Source organism: Leptodactylus fuscus, chromosome 3 (assembly GCF_031893055.1).
Source record: "Leptodactylus fuscus isolate aLepFus1 chromosome 3, aLepFus1.hap2, whole genome shotgun sequence".
In the NCBI taxonomy this organism is placed as follows: Eukaryota; Metazoa; Chordata; class Amphibia; order Anura; family Leptodactylidae; genus Leptodactylus; species Leptodactylus fuscus.
In genome coordinates, this window is record NC_134267.1 from 109493470 (window position 1) to 109511860 (window position 18391).

Sequence of the window (18391 nt, forward strand, 5' to 3'; positions counted from 1 at the left end):
TCCCTTTATGACCACAATGTACCCAACATCTGATGGCTACTTTCAGCAGGATAATGCGCCATGTCATAAAGCTGGAATCATCTCAGACTGGTTTCTTGAACATGACAATGAGTTCACTGTACTCCAATGGCCTCCACAGTCACCAGATCTCAATCCAATAGAGCATCTTTGGGATGTGGTGGAACGGGAGATTCGCATCATGGATGTGCAGCCGACAAATCTGCGGCAACTGTGTGATGCCATCATGTCAATATGGACCAAAATCTCTGAGGAATGCTTCCAGCACCTTGTTGAATCTATGCCATGAAGAATTGAGGCAGTTCTGAAGGCAAAAGGGGGTCCAACCCGTTACTAGCATGGTGCACCTAATAAAGTGGCCGGTGAGTGTAAGCCCTTATTTGATTGTTCAGGGATGTCTTGACAAATTTATTTGTCTTTTCTTTAAAGGGAATCTATCACTGGCCCCAGCTACTTTAAAGCGCTTCCATAGCACTGTAGGTGTAGTTAGCAGAATAAAAAGGTTACCTTTCCTATGTTTCAGAGCCCCAGGGACGTGTAGAAAAAGCATTTTTATTCAAATGAAGATGTTGGAGCACAAGGCGCGTTTTCTTCTATTACACAGCACTGCTGCCATTTTATCCTGAACCCAAGAGAAATGAATCCAGAAAGACAGGCAATATATAAAACCATGTCTTATACATTTTGGCTTTAACTACAACCCCATCTCCCCAATAAAAAAAAAAATGCATGCATGAATCCAGCATTGGACAATTTGAGCATGAGCACTTGTGGTCATACCAGTACCAATTATTTGGGGCATGCTATAACTTTGGTGTCTTGTGATAAGTAGAAAATAAAGGTCTGGTGTAATTCAATGCAGTAACATCCAAAAATATCTTGATATGAAAGTTAGAAGGGCACTTCAAAATTCGAGATCCACCCAAAACATCGAAGCAGGATATGCATCCCAAACACCATGCGTAGATATAGAATAGTAAAACATTTTTTTTCTTTTTTATTGTCATTAGATAGAATTTTTTTCTCTTCACCAGAAGGGTTACTTGTCTGGATCAGCCGTGTGTGTGCCAGTTTTTGGGACAGTGAGCTTTTTCCATCGCCTCAGCAGAACTTTAAATTTATCTGTTGAAGTTTTATCCTTTAGTACATCTTTCAGAATAGTTCTCATCACAGTTACCGTCCCGGAATCCCGGTTTTCCTCTACAATCAAGTCTAAAATGTCTCCAACTTTCACCTGGAAATAATAAAGATAGATGATCAGCACATTTCCCCAATGTAATACATCTAGGAATATAACTGGCTCCTCTTTTTCCAAATTATATAACAAAGTCAATAGCTCAGGTTCAAGCAGTCTGTATTACATGAATTGCAGCAGGTGTCCCCCAAACTGCTAGACCCAGCCAAAAAAAGCTTTTTACCTTGACTATAGAATTATCCCTACAGAGGGGAAGACAACTGTCTGAGCTACTCCAGCATTAGTTGATCATCAACCAAAGGGTGAGGCACCAAGTTGCGAAAACGTATTGTTTTAGCTGCGGCAGAAACGCTGCGTTTTACAATACCTATACAGCGGTTGGGATTCTGGCTAATCTAATCAACACATTGCAAAAAAAAAAAGAAAATCTGCAGTGAAAGCAGTCTTTTTGAAAATCGCAGCATGTTATTTATACCTGCAGAAATGTTGGCGTTTTTATTGAATATGTATAATAAAGGAAGAAAGTCAGAGGAAAACTCTGAAAATGCAATGAAAAAACCCCCCAATGCATTTCCGTGCCATTATTTTGCTGCATCGTGCTAGCCAAAGTGTGTCAATTTTTCTCATGTACAATCATCTGCACCGAAAGAGGACAGGGCAGATAAATGCACATTGGGCAGAATTTTTACTATAGTCTATGTCTTCCCCACAAAGTAATGTTTGAGGAAGAGCCATGATTATGCTTAGGGTAGACACGCTCTGAAGAACCTTTTTTTTTTTCTGTACTACAAGTTCAGCATTGTACATAATGGAATACAAAAAAAAGAGGCAAGAAATGCACAAAATAGTGTGTGGGAAACCTCTAACACAAGAACCAAGAGAACCACATACATGAATAAAATGACAATTTATTGATATCCAAAGTAAAAAATATATATAAGTTTGATGACAAACAATAAACAAAGAACCAGAAGTGAAAGGCTCCCATTGAAAGAGACGTTTTTTGGAGGCAGATTCCACGTCAAAATCTAGTCCAAAAAACAACAAGAACAACAAACAAAAAAAAAACAAACAAAACTGTGTGAACTCAGCCTAAGAATCAAGGAACCTACCCATGCAGCCAAGGAACCGCCCAACGCGCGTTTCACCCAACAGAGTGGGCTTCGTTAATGTTCCTATACATACCACATTTATGTGTTATGCTGCCAGTTCCTTTCTTTGCATTTTGCTATTATTCCTCATTATGTTTTCCTGCTCCACTGCCTTCGTATTCTTGGTAGCTTGACTTTATTTAGTCCCCTATTGATTATGTCAGTGTTTTGTCTTTAGTATTGTTTGTCATTCTTGTATATATATTTTTAGTTTGGATATCAATACATTATGTTATTATGTCATAAATTATGTCATTTTATTCATGTATGTGTTTTTCTTGATTATTCTACATAATGGGAGAAATCCATCAAGCAAAATATACCAGAATTCTGATAACTCTGAAAAATGGCTGCTTACATAGTATTGTAAGCGGCCATTTTCTCATGGCCGGCGGGCACGCACTGTCGGCTTGCCCTAGAAGTTAGAAGCCGCCACTGGAAGATGACACGATGAAGACATCGTTCCAGAAGAAGATGGAGGTGGCGCTGGAGAGTTCTCTGTCTGAGTGCTGGGGCCCGCCCCCAGTGCTGCGAAAGAACTCATTTACATACTGAGAAAAACTGGGTGAACGGCAGCGTGGAGAAGACAACGAAAGGTAGGAGATGAATAGCCTTTCTTAAGGCTATTCCGACATGTTACGGAGAAAAAAAAAGTAATTGAATGATAGGATCCCTTTAACATTGGCCCCTTACTGCTCCTGTTGATGTTCTCTTCCCCTGCTTCAGGCACACCTACGTTACAGCAGTATGCCAAGAGCAGAAGAAGAGAGTGTGAGATGCCAGGCATCAGAGGGGCAAGTATCTACACTCAAGTTTCCCTGAGCTTTCAGGCCTGTGGCTTATAAAATTGGGAGTTCTTGTCTCTCCAGGTCTACCAATCCAGCTGGATCGGCAGAACCAGGAAGAAGGCTACAAGCCGCCAAGTGGAGCCTCAGGGTCCATGTGTTTGAGACCCCTATAATCCATTAGAGCTCTAATAAATGTTAGAAATTACATTTGCTTGATCGTTTTTATCCTGTAGGTGAGTCTGCTCTGATTTTGACAAAGTTTGGCACCTATAGTCCACAATCACAGTAGTATACAACCAGTACCTACCGCTCTGCTTTTCTTCCATAGCTTCTCTCCATTAAGGCGTAGCTTGCCATCATAAAATGCTTCCTCAATTTTGCTTCAAAAGCAGAGAAAAAAAAAAAAAAAAAAAAAAATAATGAGAAAAGATGAGAAAATATATTGTATAAAAGGTTTATGGGGGTTTTTAACTTACTTTTGAAAAGAACAAAAAAAAAATAAAAAAAAAATAAAATCACAACAAAAATATTCAAGATCAGAAATCTGAATGTAACCAGTATGGGAGGTGTAGAAATAAAAGATTCGCTGATACCTACATGCATCCTCCCCTCTCTTCCTGTGCTGGGTCACCCTTCACCACCACTGCTCTGTGTATATACAGTGACTGCAGCAGTGATGTCATAGCAATGAGACTGAAGAAGCCAAACACCACTCAGCTGTATACTGCTGAGAGATGTGAATGACTGCAGCAATCCAATCGACATGAAGTCACTGCTACAGCTGCTCCGTATACAAAAAGACTGGCAGCCTAGCACAGGAACACAGGAAAGAATGTAGGAAAGTATCTGCACTTTTATATTCTAAACTCTGCTGGTTACAATCAAAATTTTGATTTGAAAAAATACCTTTTAGTAGGGTTTTCTGGGAGAAAAACAAAAAATAAACAACTGATGGCCTATCCATATAATCGGTCAGCAATATCACATTGGTGGGGGTTTAAAACTCAGCACTCGCCTCGCCACCCACCAGGTGTTTCGAGACTGTAGCATTCAGATAAGCAAAGCAGCCCATTTACTACTTACCAAGCACAGCACAGTATGTTGTTTAGGGGCTGTTAGTGTAAGTTCACACAGGGTTTTTGGTCAGGATTTTGAGGCCGTATCCACCTCAAAATCCTGACCAAAAAGACGGCTCCCACTGAAATCAAAAAAAAGTGAGATGTTCATCAGGCATGTCAAACTCAGGGTATCCCGAGGGCCACATGAGTAACAAGAGGTTGTTGCGAGGGCCGCACACAGCAGCTAATGGCTAGGGCCTAGGGGACTGATCACCAATACCATGCATCGCAAAAATCCGGCATTTCTATTGCAGGCTACATAGAGTAGCGTACAATAGAAAGTATAGAATGACAGGCTGGAGCCTCAGAAGGCTCCCGGCTGCCATAAAAATGCACGCAGGCCCTGAATCTTGCTCCGGGTGCCTGCGATTGCCGGTAAAATGGCACCTCAGTTAAAGCTGGCAGACACCATTATTGTGTTGCAGTGCTGGGGAAGGGTTGGAGTGCTGGGGGGGGGGGGTTCTTCTGGATGTCTGGCCCTTCCTTGGGTCTGAGGACTGTTTTTTCCCACCCACTTGCAATTCTTGCACTTGGGGGTTAATAGGAGCACTACAGACTGTAATGCTCCAATTAACCTGCAAGTGAAAGAATTACAAGGTGGGTGGGAAAAAAAAAAAAAACAGTTCTCAAGCCCAAGGAAGGGCCAGACAGACATCAAAAAGCCCCCCTCCCCCAGCACCCCAACCCTTCCCCAGCACTCCAACCCCCCCCCCCCCCCCTCATCATCATAAATCTAGTATTTATCCCCTTAAATACTTGAAAAATCACAATTTCTTCTGCAGAAGCTTACCTGCTTCTGCTCTTCAGCCTGCGCAGCGGTCTTGTGAGACCGCGTAGGACGCAGGCACACGTCGGGTGCGGGCCTGATTACGTGGCCATGTCACCCGGCGTGTGGGGAGGAGGGGGCGGAGCGGAGCAGGCAGGGAGACCTGCTCTCTGCGAAGGGTGAGGGGCGACCGCTGGAGCAGTGCTGCGTCCAGCAGGATCGCCCCAATCCACCGCTCACTTTCCCTGTCGAGACGGTGACACTAAGCCAGTCCAGGACAGTTTGTCCTGGACTGGTTTAGGTCAAAAAATGCCGTCCCCCCCGGGGCCCCGGCATAGCGCCGCCTGAAGCAGTCGCTTCATGAGAGGTGCGGCGCTGCATATGACCTGCTTATGTGAACAGCAGCCGCTGATCACGTAAGCAGGTCATATGCAGGGATATGGGCCAATGAATGAAGAGCCGGAAGTGCTGATCGTGAGTTTTGTACATCTGCGGCCCGCACAAAAGTCTCAAACTTTGTCTCTAAAGTTTAGAGACAAAGTTTGAGACTTTTGTGAGGGCCGCAGATATGCCTGTAAAGGGCCGCATGCGGCCCTCGGGACGCATGTTTGACATGCCTGATGTTCATTCTTTCAGGCGGATTCGCCTCGCAACATCCGCCTGAAGATACTCCCGACTAGGCCCATTCATTTGGGCCTAATCTAGTGTGCGACTGGATGCTGGTGCACTGCACCGGCATCCAGTCGCAGCTACCCGTATTTTGGTCCGGAACCTGAGGCAGCCTCCGTCTCAGTTTCCGGACCAAAAAACCCTGTGTGAACTTACCCTTATTGCTGCTCAGTTCCATTCAAGTGATCTGCAATACCAAACAGGCTATGTGACTAATGAAAGTTTCATCACAGGGCCTGTGAAGTGGGACTCACTTCAGTATGGCAGCTGTTTTGATTTGTGGGAGTCCAGGGTGTCGGACCCCAGCAAATCTGATGCTGTGTTCACACATCAGTATGCCATCTGTCCGTTTGAATTCAGTTTGACACTACAAAACGGACTGATGCACATACTGATTGTATACTGACACCTTTTTATGCTGATAGCAAACGTTCTCTGTCCCCTAGAGGACAGATAAGGGGATTAAATGTAGAAAATTGTAAACAAAGTAAAGATAAGGAGATATAATAAATGTCCTTATGTCCTCCTTATCTCTACTCTGTTTACAATTGCTACTTTAATCCCCTTATCTGTCCTCTAGGGGACGGAGAACGTTTGCTATCAGCATAAAAAGGTGTCAGTATACAATCAGTATGTGCAGCAGTCCATTTCAAGTGTCAAACTGAATTCAAACGGAAGGATGGCACACTGATGTGTGAACATACCCTAACACTGATGACCTACCCTAAGGTCACACAAATACAGTTAGGACATGTTGCCATTCTGTTGGGACTGTGATAGTTAGGAGCCATGCCATTAATGCTACCATAAAAGGAAATGTGGACTTTCAAGCGCATGTAGGAAGGCAACGCAAAACCTACTTCCGAGACATATCTAATCCAGCAGTGAGCACAACATCAAAACGAAATGACTGCACTGCTTTCTCTAGGTCTTTATAGTCCTTTGGTACGCTGGGGTCTTCTACTGGCTCATCTTCATAATCACTGTCATCTGGATTGGCCTCCTCTTCTTCGTCGTCATCATCCTCTTGAGATGAACGTTTGTTCTGTTTTTGACTCTTCTTACCTTTATGTCTCACAATATATAGAAATGGTTTCACTTGCGATGTTGTTAAAAATCCATTGGCATTTGTGTGAAGTAAAGTGGAGTTTGGCTGCCTGTCATGTAAACAGTTTGATAGATGTCCACAATGTGTCCAACATGTGAAGCACTGAGCAGAGCTGTACGGGAGTGATCTTGATCTCTGACAAAAGCCTGAATAAAAGTGCAAGTTTCTGAAGGCTCTGATGGACAGTCTGATTCCAGTCATTTCATAACCTGTCTAATATAATAAAACAGATCAGAAGATGGTTATGTCTCCCAAGCAAGAACTATTTCTGCACCTTCTATTTTATCTGCATTACCACTTGGCTGCTTTCGAAATTATCCATTGCCTCATGTATGATACAACTCAAAAGAAGGTAGTCAAATGGTCCGCCCCCCACCCCCCCATACAGATTCATTCATTCGCCATGGGGCATTAAAAGCCTACAGCAAACTGTGGCATCAACTTACAGATTCTTACACCATTGTACTGACAGCCGTTGTCCACTCAAATACTTCTGTATGGTAGTGTATAACACGGAACCCATTATATAATATACTTGCCACTCTTCCTTCCAGTCTTCCTCCGGTGGGTCAACCCCTCCTTTCCTGATACTGTGGACGCGCATTATTGTTCCAGCGCTGCTCTGTTCTCTGCAGCACAGGCATGTGGATTATCGTCTGCAGAGCAGCGCTGGTTCTATGTGGCGCACCAGCAGTCAGAAAACAATGAAAAGCTGTCCCGCAGGAAGAAGCCTGAAAGGAAGATAGGCAAGTATGATGGAGTGGAAATGAGGAAATGGATCATCACTGGATAACCAACAAAGTCCCTGACGCTGGGTTCACACCAGCGCCTGAACTCCGTTTTCAGGTTTCCGTCTTCTGCAAGCCTGTCATGCCGAGTCTGGCTGTGAGCACCGGTGAGCGTTTTATGCGCTCCGTGGTGAAACCGTTTTTTTAAAAACTGGACACAGAGTACTGCATGTCCGACTCTGTGTCTGGTTTAAAAAAAACGGTTTTGCCATGGAGCGCATAAAACACTCACCGACGCACACGGCCGGAGACTTTTCAAGCCCATTCAAATGAACGGGATTTAAACATGCCGGCAGGTTTCCGTCTCCTGCCCCTGTTTTGTACAGGAAACGGAAACCTGCAGAACGGAGTACAGGTGCAGATGTGAACGAGCCCTTAGGCGGTCACAACCGCCCCAAGGATATGGGTAAATATACAATTTTTGATTAATTATGTTATTTACAAAGTAGGCGGGAGGAAGGTGTTTAGATAAAGTGTAAGGATCAGTTTTTATCCCGGATAACCCCTTTAATGTCATATGTGGGTATAAATGGCTGTTTTGGCGCAGCCAGACACAGAAGGGAAGGAGCGCTTTATTTGGTTTTTGCACACCATAAGGCTCCATTCCCACGGAGTAACGCACCGCAAATTCAGACACGTATACACGTGTCAGAGTGTGAGCGCTCAAAACAGATCCCATTCACTTCAATGTGTGCCAGCTTACGGGCGCTACACATTGAAATCAATGGGTTAAAAAGCCTCCCATTGAATTCAATGTGCGCCCGTAAGCCGGAACACATTGAAGTGAATGGGATCTGTTTTGAGCGCTCACACTCTGACACGTGTATACGTATCTGAATGCGCGGCGTTTTACTCCATGGGAACAGAGCCTAACACTTTTGCAGAGCCCCTGAAATGCAAGTAAAATGGAATCCCCTGACATGTGACCTCATTTTGGAAACTACAGCCCTGCTGAAGGAATTTATCCATTGGTTCAATGAGCATTTTTTAGATCCCAAGTGTTGCTCCCCATAGTTTTGAATGCTTTTTCTCCTTTAATCTCTTGAGAAAATCAGAACTTTAGCGATAAAGTGATGTTTTAGTAATGTTTCATTTACACATTCCAATGTTAATAAAATCTGTGAAACAGCTGTAGGGTCAAAATGCTCACTATACCCCTTGATAAATTCCGTGAGGGTTGTAGTTTCCAAAATGGGGTCACTTTTGTGAGTTTCCATTATATTGGTACTCTAGGGGCTCTGCAAATGAGACATGGCACATGAAAACTATTCAAGTAAAATCTGATTTTCCGTCCCTTTTGCACGTTACGGATTACAAGATTTTAAAAATGGACACTAGCAGAACCATCACAAATCCTTTAAAAATTCCATTGATTTCAATGGGATTTTATCTGGTGTCCATAAGTGACTATTTGTGTCTGTGAAAAAAAAAACATAACTGTTCCATGACAGACATTATATTTTTTAATATTAAAAAGTCTATGGGTAACGGATGGGCATCTGTTATACTGTCCATTTTTTTTTGCCCATGTTCAGAAAGCAAATATAAATAAATGAAAACAGACAGTATAAGAACGGACACATTAACATCAGTTCGTGTCCGTTAAAGTTTGTTATGATAGGTGTTTTTTTTTTTGTTTTTTTTAATGGACACTATCAGAATGGACATCCAACGACCATGTGAACACACCATTACCCTGAAAGCTGACAGGTTTTTTTTTTTTTTAATAAAAGTTATAATTTTAACCTGGAAGTTTATCCGGTTCACCTCTGTCAGCTGTTCTCTGTGAACAATCTCCAAGAAAGTGATGCATTTGACATCCCAATATGGCAAAACATGGGGGGGAAACGACGACTTTACACCAAGCTATGATCTCCCCTGTGCTGGAGTGAGATTTGCCTAAATAAGAAGCTATTCAGGTGACAGACTCAGTTGCTCCCATCCCCCCTATTCGCCTTGGGCATCATGGCCATGTGTGTCGCCTAGCTATAACTGAACAATGCAGACCCCATGCATCATCCGTGCCTCCCATTCCTTAGGGTCACTGAGCATGGGCCACAAAATGGACAGCAATAATACCAGTCCTGAGTTATTCCCCCAGCCCCATACACGAGACTGTGAAAATACACAATTGTGTCAATGGGGCCATAGAAATGAAAGGGGTCAGTGTGGATAAGGCCTTATTCACACCACTGAGCCTTGGCTGTGAAGCTCACATGTGCTGTATTTACCAGCCTGAACAGTATGGACTCCTAGCATTGGGGTGATTTATGATATTAGTTGTCCCTATAGCCCATGGAATACTGGACTGAACGGGGAGGACCTTATGGAGAAGGGTATATAGGGTAACAGCTTACAGGCAGTATAAGACACAGGGTATATAAGATTTTCAGCCTGGTTGAGACAGTCTGTTCCTAATGTGATGCGGCAAAAATAGCAGTGTGTAATACACACCGTCCTGGCTGCCATAGGAGGAAACAAGTGTGAGCTGCCAGGCCGAGCGTGCAATCTCCTGGCGGACACATCACAGGCCTTGTGCACTACACTGCGCTCTCCTGCACCAGGACTCGCACTCACCTCACTGGTCGGGGAAGAGCCACAAACACGCACACACCTGCCTGAGCGTTGACCTCCCCAGCACTTTGCATTCCAAGCCTCGTTCTCGAGTTCCTTCCTGTCCCACCCTCCAACTTTGTCCTATAAATTCTCTACTTGACGGTCATGCTCCTCTGCGCCACCTGCTGGAGTCACTCATCAGTACAGCATAAGAAGGCTGGTATTACCGCACTTCTAGAATGTTACACTGGTCCCAATGCAATATTCTTACATGTTTGTATAGAGTTTCGGCAAACAAAAAGTGTAACTTGATGATTTGTGAGGTGTGTACATGCGTAAGAATGATATCTAGTTAGTAGAAATTTCTGATGAATTTTTTAGTGAGTATGTCCTCGGTACGCATAAATCAAAGAAAAAAAAATCATATTAACAAATATTGACACAGTAAGGCTAGATTTACACTGGGGTTTCCGTCCCCAAATTTGCTTGAAAAATGCGGAGAGAAAAATCCTGCAAGTAGACTATGGAGTCCGCGGGTAACTGCTTTATGGGCCCGAAGAACGAAAACCCGAACACAAGTGTGAACCTAGTGTAAAAAAACAAAACAAAAACAGTCTGAAGGTTATGCCCTTTAGTTGTCAGCAGATGGCAGTATAACTCTAATTTAGTAACCCCACATTCAGACAACCTGTGTTGGCTACATATACTGGTCTGAACAGTACGCCAGGAGAGGGCTCTTAGTATAATAATGAACTATGAAGCTAGGAGCCCCTGCTTCCCTCTGACATATTGTCTCATACTGTCTTATGTGAGGTTGACCCTAGCATTTGGGTTTACATTCCTCGAGTTCATAGGCGACCTGAAAAACAGAAATCCTGTTGGGTTAAAAAGCAGTTACTCACAGAAACCTGTGAACCCCATAAACTATAATGGGGTCTGCTGGGTTTCCAGGACTTTTCTCTACTATAGGTTAAAGGTCCCCAACTACATGTCTACATAGTGGTTAAAGGAAAATGTTTGTTTTGGTACCGTGTTAGCCAGTGGTTATAAAATATAAAAAACAAAAAAACTTTGCAAGTCTTCAGTAGGTGATACCTTTTTTAATGGCTAACTCATAATGATGACAGAATATGACGTTTTGAAGCTTCCTCTGAGCTCCTTCTTCAGATATAACATAATGGTTGTGAGCTATTTTCATAACCACAAAAGGTGAGCCTTTATTGTTTGGGGGCCCAAAGAGGAGCTTATAATATAGTGTGCGGGCCCACTGTGGAGCATATAATACTGTGTGGGTGCCCACTGTGCAGCATATATTACTGTGTGGTGGCCCACTGTGGAGCATATATTACTTTGTGGTACTCACAGTGCAGTGTATAATACTGTGTGCGGGCCACTGTGGGGCATATAATACTGTGTGAGGGCCATTCTGAATCATATAATACTGTGTGGGTGCCCACTGTGGAGCATGTAATACAGTGTGGCAGGCCCATTGTGGAGCATATTATACTTTGTGGGGGCTACTGTGGAGAATATAATACTATGTGGGGGGCCCACTGTGGAGAGAGCTCAGCTATTTCGTCCTTGATCGTTCAGAGGTTAAAGGTGGCTGTAAGCCATACTGGTTTGTTAGCAAGTCTACTATCTGCTCCATGCCTTCATTACAGGGATTTTACATTACAAAACCTGACAAAAACCTGATAAATTTTACCTTTACAAACCTGACATGGTGCCAAAATATTCTAGTAGAATCAAGGTCATAAAATCCATAAATTTCAACTTCAATTTTGAGGATTTTTTTTTTTTTTTTTTTTTAGAAATATTCCATATGTGTCCCAAGTGCACCACTTGACTCAAACAAGCTGCAGAACCAGGGTACTAGTTTAGTTTTATGTTTATCCTGTGGAGTGTTACAGGAGAAATGGATTATCTATAAAATCTGCAAAAAGATTTTTAAAATGTCATCTCCCTTGTGCTTTAAAGTGTAACTAAACTTTCTGACAACTTTTGATTTTCTGAAGGTATTTGTGTCATTAATACATTTTGTAAGATATTTTATTAATAAATTTTGCATCCTTTGTGTGAAATCCAGCATTTTTTCACTCTTTCCCTTGTATTACCAGTTGTTTCTGCCTTTCACTAAAGGAGTACTGACTCTGTAAAATGTAGAGAAAATGACAGTCGGGGAGGTCACTTCAAACTGTTATATCTTTGATATTATAAAATATACAAACTTGCTTTTTGTGTCACATGAAAGAGGAGATTTTTATGCAGCTGTATAATATATATGATATAAAAATCCAAATCCCAACTGTGTTTTCAACCAATGATATCTCTGGAAATAATTTAGATAGTACTGCAACCAGGGCTGGCCTTGTGGGGGGGAATGGGCAAAGTGGGCAATTGCCCAGGTCCCCAACACTCACAGGGGTCCCTGCCAGTGGCATACTTTGCCTATTAATATTGGGAAAGTCTATATCGGGTGGACAGCTGCAGCATCTACTAAGGGCTGTTTGTAACCCTTCCGGGCACTTTGCAGCAGCAGCTATCGCTGCTATCTTATGAAGACCTGTCTGTGCTACTTTAACTTCCTCCCTCCTCCTCACAGCAGTGACTCATTCCTCAAATCATAATGTGTGGAGATAGGGAGAAATCTGCTGCGATATAACAGCTTCACTTCTGACAAATGTATGTTTGGGGTAAAATATGTATATTTAATATGTATATATGTGTACATTTGTTTACTGTATGTGTCTTGTATACTGTGAGTACTGTATGTTTGTATACAGGTATTTGTGAGTATATACAGTATGCTATAATAATGTATATGTGTGAGTGTATGTATATGTAATATTCATACATTCATATAAGTATATATGAGACATATATGGTTTATGAATGTATATAAATGTATATGTGTGAGTATATGCAGAGCTTTTTTGCTACAGCCCGCTATGTGGGGCCTTAGCCTATGATGCACAGTATATCGAGATGATAAGGATTAGGCCCAACAGTAAGACGCAGCTAAAAAAACACTGTGGAAAAAAATAGCATTGAATCCCAATGTATTTTTTTCCACAATGTTTTTAATTGAGCTTTTGATACATTTTCCCTTGACTTTCTCCACCTATGAAATATTATGTGGAAATGCTGGCAATTGCGCAGCTAACATTAATTTGCTATGCTTTTTGAAGCGCATGCATTTATGAATTTGCAGCATCTCCCACATCTTTTTCTCCCTGCAATGTGTGGATGAGGTAAATTTGATTAAATTTCATTCATTTTGCTGGTACTGTAAAACAATTTTTTTTCTGCAGTAGCCAAAAACGCTGTGTTTCTGCAGTGTGGAGCTTCAGACTAAAGCTGAGGCCCCACATTGCTGAAAAGCATCTTTTTTTTGTTGCAGAGTTTGCTGCAATTTTCTGAGCCAAAGCCAGGAGTGGATTGAACAAAAGGAAGACATCTAAGAAGCTTCCTATATATTTCCCATTCCTTTTGTAGCCACTCCTGGGTTTGTCTAAAAAAAAACAAAAAACACAGGAACATCTGCAACAACAGAAAAACTGCCTTTCTACAGCGTGAAAAATAAAATAAAAAAAATTGCTAATTTTTCCAAATTTTCTATTAATTTTGTATTTTAATAAAATATAAATTGTATAGACTTTTGTTAGTTTATAACTAACAAAAAATACAATATGCCATGAAAAACAATCTCAGAGTCACTTAGATAAGTAAAAGAATAAAGCATTTTTAACACATAAAGGGAATCCTATCATATGTAAAACATGGTTATGGTTTTCCCATCTCAGGATTTCAGCTGCCCTCCTTACTCCCCTCCACTTCCAGGTTTTCAGCTCAGACCTGTAGTGTGCTCCATGCTTCTTTCTTAATTGCAATTATATCTGGATTTGAAAACAGATACCGTATTTTCCGGACTATAAGGCGCACATAAAAACCTACGATTTCCTCAGAAATCGTAAGTGCGGCTTATAGTCCGGTGCGCCTTATATATGGATGGAAGCGGCGGCAAAGTCTGCGTGCCGCTTCCATACATACATAAAAGGCACCGTAAGGGTGCATTCACACTACGGAACGCCGGCGTGTATCACAGCCGTACACGCCGGCGTTACAGCAGGGCTGCCGGACACTTCCTATTCATTTCTATGGGAGCCGGCATGTGAGCGCTCCCCATAGAAATGAATGGACAGACACTTCCCATTCATTTCTATGGGAGCCGGCATGCGAGCGCTCCCCATAGAAATGAATGGGAAGTGTCTTCCATTAATTTCTATGGGGAGCGCTCGCATGCCGGCTCCCATAGAAATGAATAGGAAGTGTCCGGCAGCCCTGCTGTCACGCCGGCCTGAAACAGAACGTGAAACTTACCGAGCGGTGCAGGGCGGGCATTCAGGCCTCCTCTTCCTCCGATGTCCTGACCACTTCCTCCGGTGCTCGCGAATTGATAATGGCCTGGGCGCATGCGCATTATCATAATGCTTCTACTACGGCTACTGCGCATGCGCCCAGGCCATTATCAGTTAGCGAGCGCCGGAGGAGGAGGACGGAACATCAGAGGAAGAGGAGGCCTGAATGCCTGCCCACCCTGCACCGCTCGGTAAGTTTCACATTCTGTTTCAGGCTTTTATTTTAAAACGGGGGGGTAGTTTAATCTAACTTTTACGGTTGGGCTCTATCAGCATGATTTTGCTGATAGAGCCCCTCCTCGCCTGCCGAGCGCTTCCAATAGAAGCGGCTGGCACGTGGGGGGTTAAGCGGCCGCTGGCAAAGTCTGCCTGCCGCCGCTTTCAATAACATATAAGGCGCACCAGACTGCGGCTTATAGTCCGGTGCGCCTTATATATGAACCGAGACGGACTATAAGGCGCTCATGGGCAATGCGCCTTATAGTCCAGTGTGCCTTATAGTCTGTAAAATACGGTAACAAAGCTATGTGGGGCCTTGTCTAGCCCATAACAGTGCTCAGCAAGTGAATGCAATTTGCAGAGAGATTGAAACAAGAGAATATAGATGGCCAGGAGCCGTGAACATAAACTTTCTTATAAATGTGAAAGTATGTGTGTTTGGATGTTTGTGTGTTTGGATGTTTGTTCCTCAATCACGCAAAAACTGCTGAACCGATTTGGCTCAAATTTTCAACAAACATAGTTCCTAGGCAGGATTGAACGATAGGCTACTTTTCCTCACAATCGCAGACATACGTTTTTGCCAGGACCCCCACAAAACCACAACTCATACCACCAGCTCTGTAATCCCACACACTTTTTTGCATAGCAAGCCACAAACTCCCTATTGCCCTCTCGGACCTAGCTCCTAACCCCAGGCAGGGGAGAAGGCCGAGGCCGGGGTTGCGGGGGGTGGGTGCAAAGGGGTCACGAGGGGGGGGAGGGGGGTTGGAAAGGGGATGCAATGACACCTAGACGGGCAAACGAATTTGGCTGAAATTGCGCACATACATACCTTGGGTCCCGGATTGAATGATAGGCTACATGGAATTCCCGTACACCACTGCAATTCACTCCCGTGACCGGTGCTTTTCACTTTTGAATTCGCTGCAGGACCTGGGACACTGTAGGACCTGGGATGACATCATCCCAGCCCCATCAGCAGCTCACCTGGATGGGTGCCGCTTCTCTATGTGGGCGGAGCTATTGGCCGGCGTCCACAAGAACATGGCAGCTCTCAGAGGTCCAGAGCATCCTGAACCAGCGCCCGTACTCTGGGGCAGCAAGAAGTGCGTACGCTGCCCCGCCTGTGTGGGCTTACCACAGGACCACAGTGCACTGCTGCGGCCGGACAGGGGGTCGCCTGTGCCGCGGTCTGGAATGCCAATTCGGCCTTCTGTCCCGTGGCGGCTGTGGCCTCTGGACTCTGCATGTCCGTCGGGGATGTTGCCAATGTCTGCTCAGGGCTATCTACAGTGTCATTCGGCCACGGGAGAAGGGTTGTGACGACAGGCGAGTTAGGGGACTTTGAGAAGGGAGAGGGGTGGGGTGTTGGGAGTGAGGAGGTTGCCGGTCCAGTGGGGGACGCGGGAAATGGGGGGTCCTGGGCGGATAAAACCGGGGGCCCCTGGAAGGGGGATGGGGACAGGGCCGCCACAGCGCCCACAGATGGAATGGGGGCACATGCCTTGCCGTGGCAGGGGGGGCCTCATAGGCACCCCTGTAACATCGCTGCACGGGGAACCCGGGGTTTGGTGAGGCCATGGGCACAGGTTGGTGGGGGGAAAGCTGACACAGGGTCTGGGGGGGGGAAGGGGTCACTGGGTAGGTAAGACAGGGAAGAGGGCTTGGGGTGGTGGGAAAAAGGGGGCATGGGGTAGGTAATACGGGGGAAGGCGGCATGGGGTTGGGGGGGAAGGGGACACGGGGCTAGGGGGGAGGAAAAGGGGCACGGGGTAGGAGAAAGAAGTGAGTACTTGAGGGACTGGGTAGGAAAAAAGGGGGTTGGCGGGCGCCAGTGGGAAGATGAGGAAAAGGGAGCCGCTGTGGACACAAGGCAAAGGAAGAAGCCTGCGCGGCGCTACAGGTGGGTCGCGCAGGGGGTCAGAGTTCCGCAGACGAAGTCGCGGGTACTGCTAGTACTTTATATAAGAAGAGTACCTGTTTCTTCACTTGTTTGCCTCTTTCCATCACTGATTAATTCTATGTAATAGAACTATGGGGAGGGGGAGGAAAAGGAGAGCTCATCAAACAGAGAGACATCCGTAATATAGAGAGAGTTCTTTGAGCATGGGTTGTCAAGAATCTGTCTTTAGAAAGAAATTATTCAATGCTGTAGTGAAGTATGTGGTACTGCACTCAGGTTGTAGGGTGCCCGTGGTCTGGCTGTAGCCAGTGTAAATGTTGAGAAATACCACAGCACTCAGAAAATCCTTATAAAGGCAGTATTTTATTCAATTATCAATTAACTGTAAAAGTTACTGTGAATAGGAACGACTCTATTATTATGACATTGCAGCTCCAAACCTGGTGCAGCAGGCACCATTGCCAGCAGTCCTAATTTCCTAGTACATTGAGACTTTGATGAAGCATGTCCTGGCCAAAACATCATAATAATACAGTCACGCCTGCTTGTAACTAATACAGTCATGGTTCAATAAAATACTGCCTTCAAGAACATTTTCTACTATCCAAGTGCTGTGGTATTTCTCATCATGAGTGCTCATATCTCTGTTTTTCTCCTTCTCCTATTTCCACCTCACCCCTCCACAGAGCCCATTGTAAACTGAAACTGAGTACAGAGTAGGGACAAAATGAATCAGATTAGAAGTATAGACAGGAGAAATGCTTGAACACACTGACAATTTTCTTCAGCGAAGTATATTACAAAGCTTGTTCCATTGATTTATGAAAAAATAAAAAAGTTTACTTATGTTAAGCTACAAGTGTAAATGTGAATAGAATAATTTACAAACATATGATTGGTAGGACATTTCTGAACAAATCTAGCAAATGGAAGAGAAAAACAAAGAAAATGACCAAAACTTGACATTTAATGGGTATACTTTAAAATTGCTGGTATATTTGCCAGCAAATAAACATGCTGAAAGTAAAAAAATGAAGCAACTAATGTATGGACTAAAAGGATGAATAGGAATAATGCGGGTGGGAGAATCATGAATATCATTCAAACAGTCTATTCATGCACATTGGCTCAACGTATGCCTGATCGACTAGAAAAGATTAATATATATTCAGGTCGTCCACTTATTTTCCCTTTGCCTTCCCTCCTTATAGTGTTTGATTAGGTGGTCTAGCTTATTGTGTGTCGGCACAGCAACAAATATGTCAGACCCCTTTCACCAACGTCAGCTACGCAGCTAAAGACAACTTTCCCTAGCTGCTATTATTAGGTGTAATCAGATTTTATTACATTTTCCAATAAAGGTAAGTACAACATAGTGATAAAAAAAATAAAACACAATAACAAATGCAAAACAAAGAAAGAAAAAGAAAAACAGGCGGTGTGGCCAAGGTTCCACCAAGAAGTCCACGCAGGGCCTGAAGTAAGACAAATGCTGTGGGGGGAACCCTCCAGCAGCAGAAATATGTAGTGGTCACCAACACAACAATTCAAAAGGGAACAGGGGTGGGACCCCTGATGAACTAGCAGCTGCTATTATTAATAGGCCCCTGACACGTAGACTGACCTAAGATACAGTTTAACCTACGGCAGATCAGTCTGGGTTCACAACAGTGCTTAAACTCCATTGG

The 18391-nt window shown here is 43.8% G+C and overlaps 1 protein-coding gene across 3 annotated transcripts; it reads right to left on the reverse strand.

Annotated features, from left to right (window-relative positions):
* MTRES1 (mitochondrial transcription rescue factor 1) lies at positions 1-10279 on the reverse strand. Of its 3 annotated transcripts, none has more exons than XM_075268117.1 (4): positions 10179-10279; positions 6566-7022; positions 3460-3532; positions 1-1252 (listed from the first exon to the last, which is right to left on the reverse strand). In XM_075268117.1, exons 2-4 carry the CDS (start codon positions 7012-7014, stop codon positions 1058-1060), a joined length of 717 nt encoding a protein of 238 aa, XP_075124218.1. In that variant the 5' UTR covers positions 7015-7022; positions 10179-10279; the 3' UTR covers positions 1-1057. The 3 variants fall into 3 exon arrangements, with proteins under 3 accessions (XP_075124218.1, XP_075124219.1, XP_075124220.1); XM_075268118.1 differs by having other exon boundaries at positions 6566-7026; positions 10216-10270; XM_075268119.1 differs by having other exon boundaries at positions 2-1252; positions 6566-7026; positions 10179-10277.
* Positions 10280-18391: the final 8112 nt, after the last annotated feature.

Bases quoted from the DNA above. Each gene is read 5' to 3' on its own strand.
- MTRES1 (XM_075268117.1), bottom strand. From the start codon at position 7,014: ATGACTGGAATCAGACTGTCCATCAGAGCCTTCAGAAACTTGCACTTT. The intron at 3,533-6,565 runs GTAGGTTTTGCG...CTGCTTTTGAAG, and splicing joins GGATTAGATATGTCTCGGAA to CAAAATTGAGGAAGCATTTT. The intron at 1,253-3,459 runs GTAGGTACTGGT...TATTATTTCCAG, and splicing joins TATGGAAGAAAAGCAGAGCG to GTGAAAGTTGGAGACATTTT.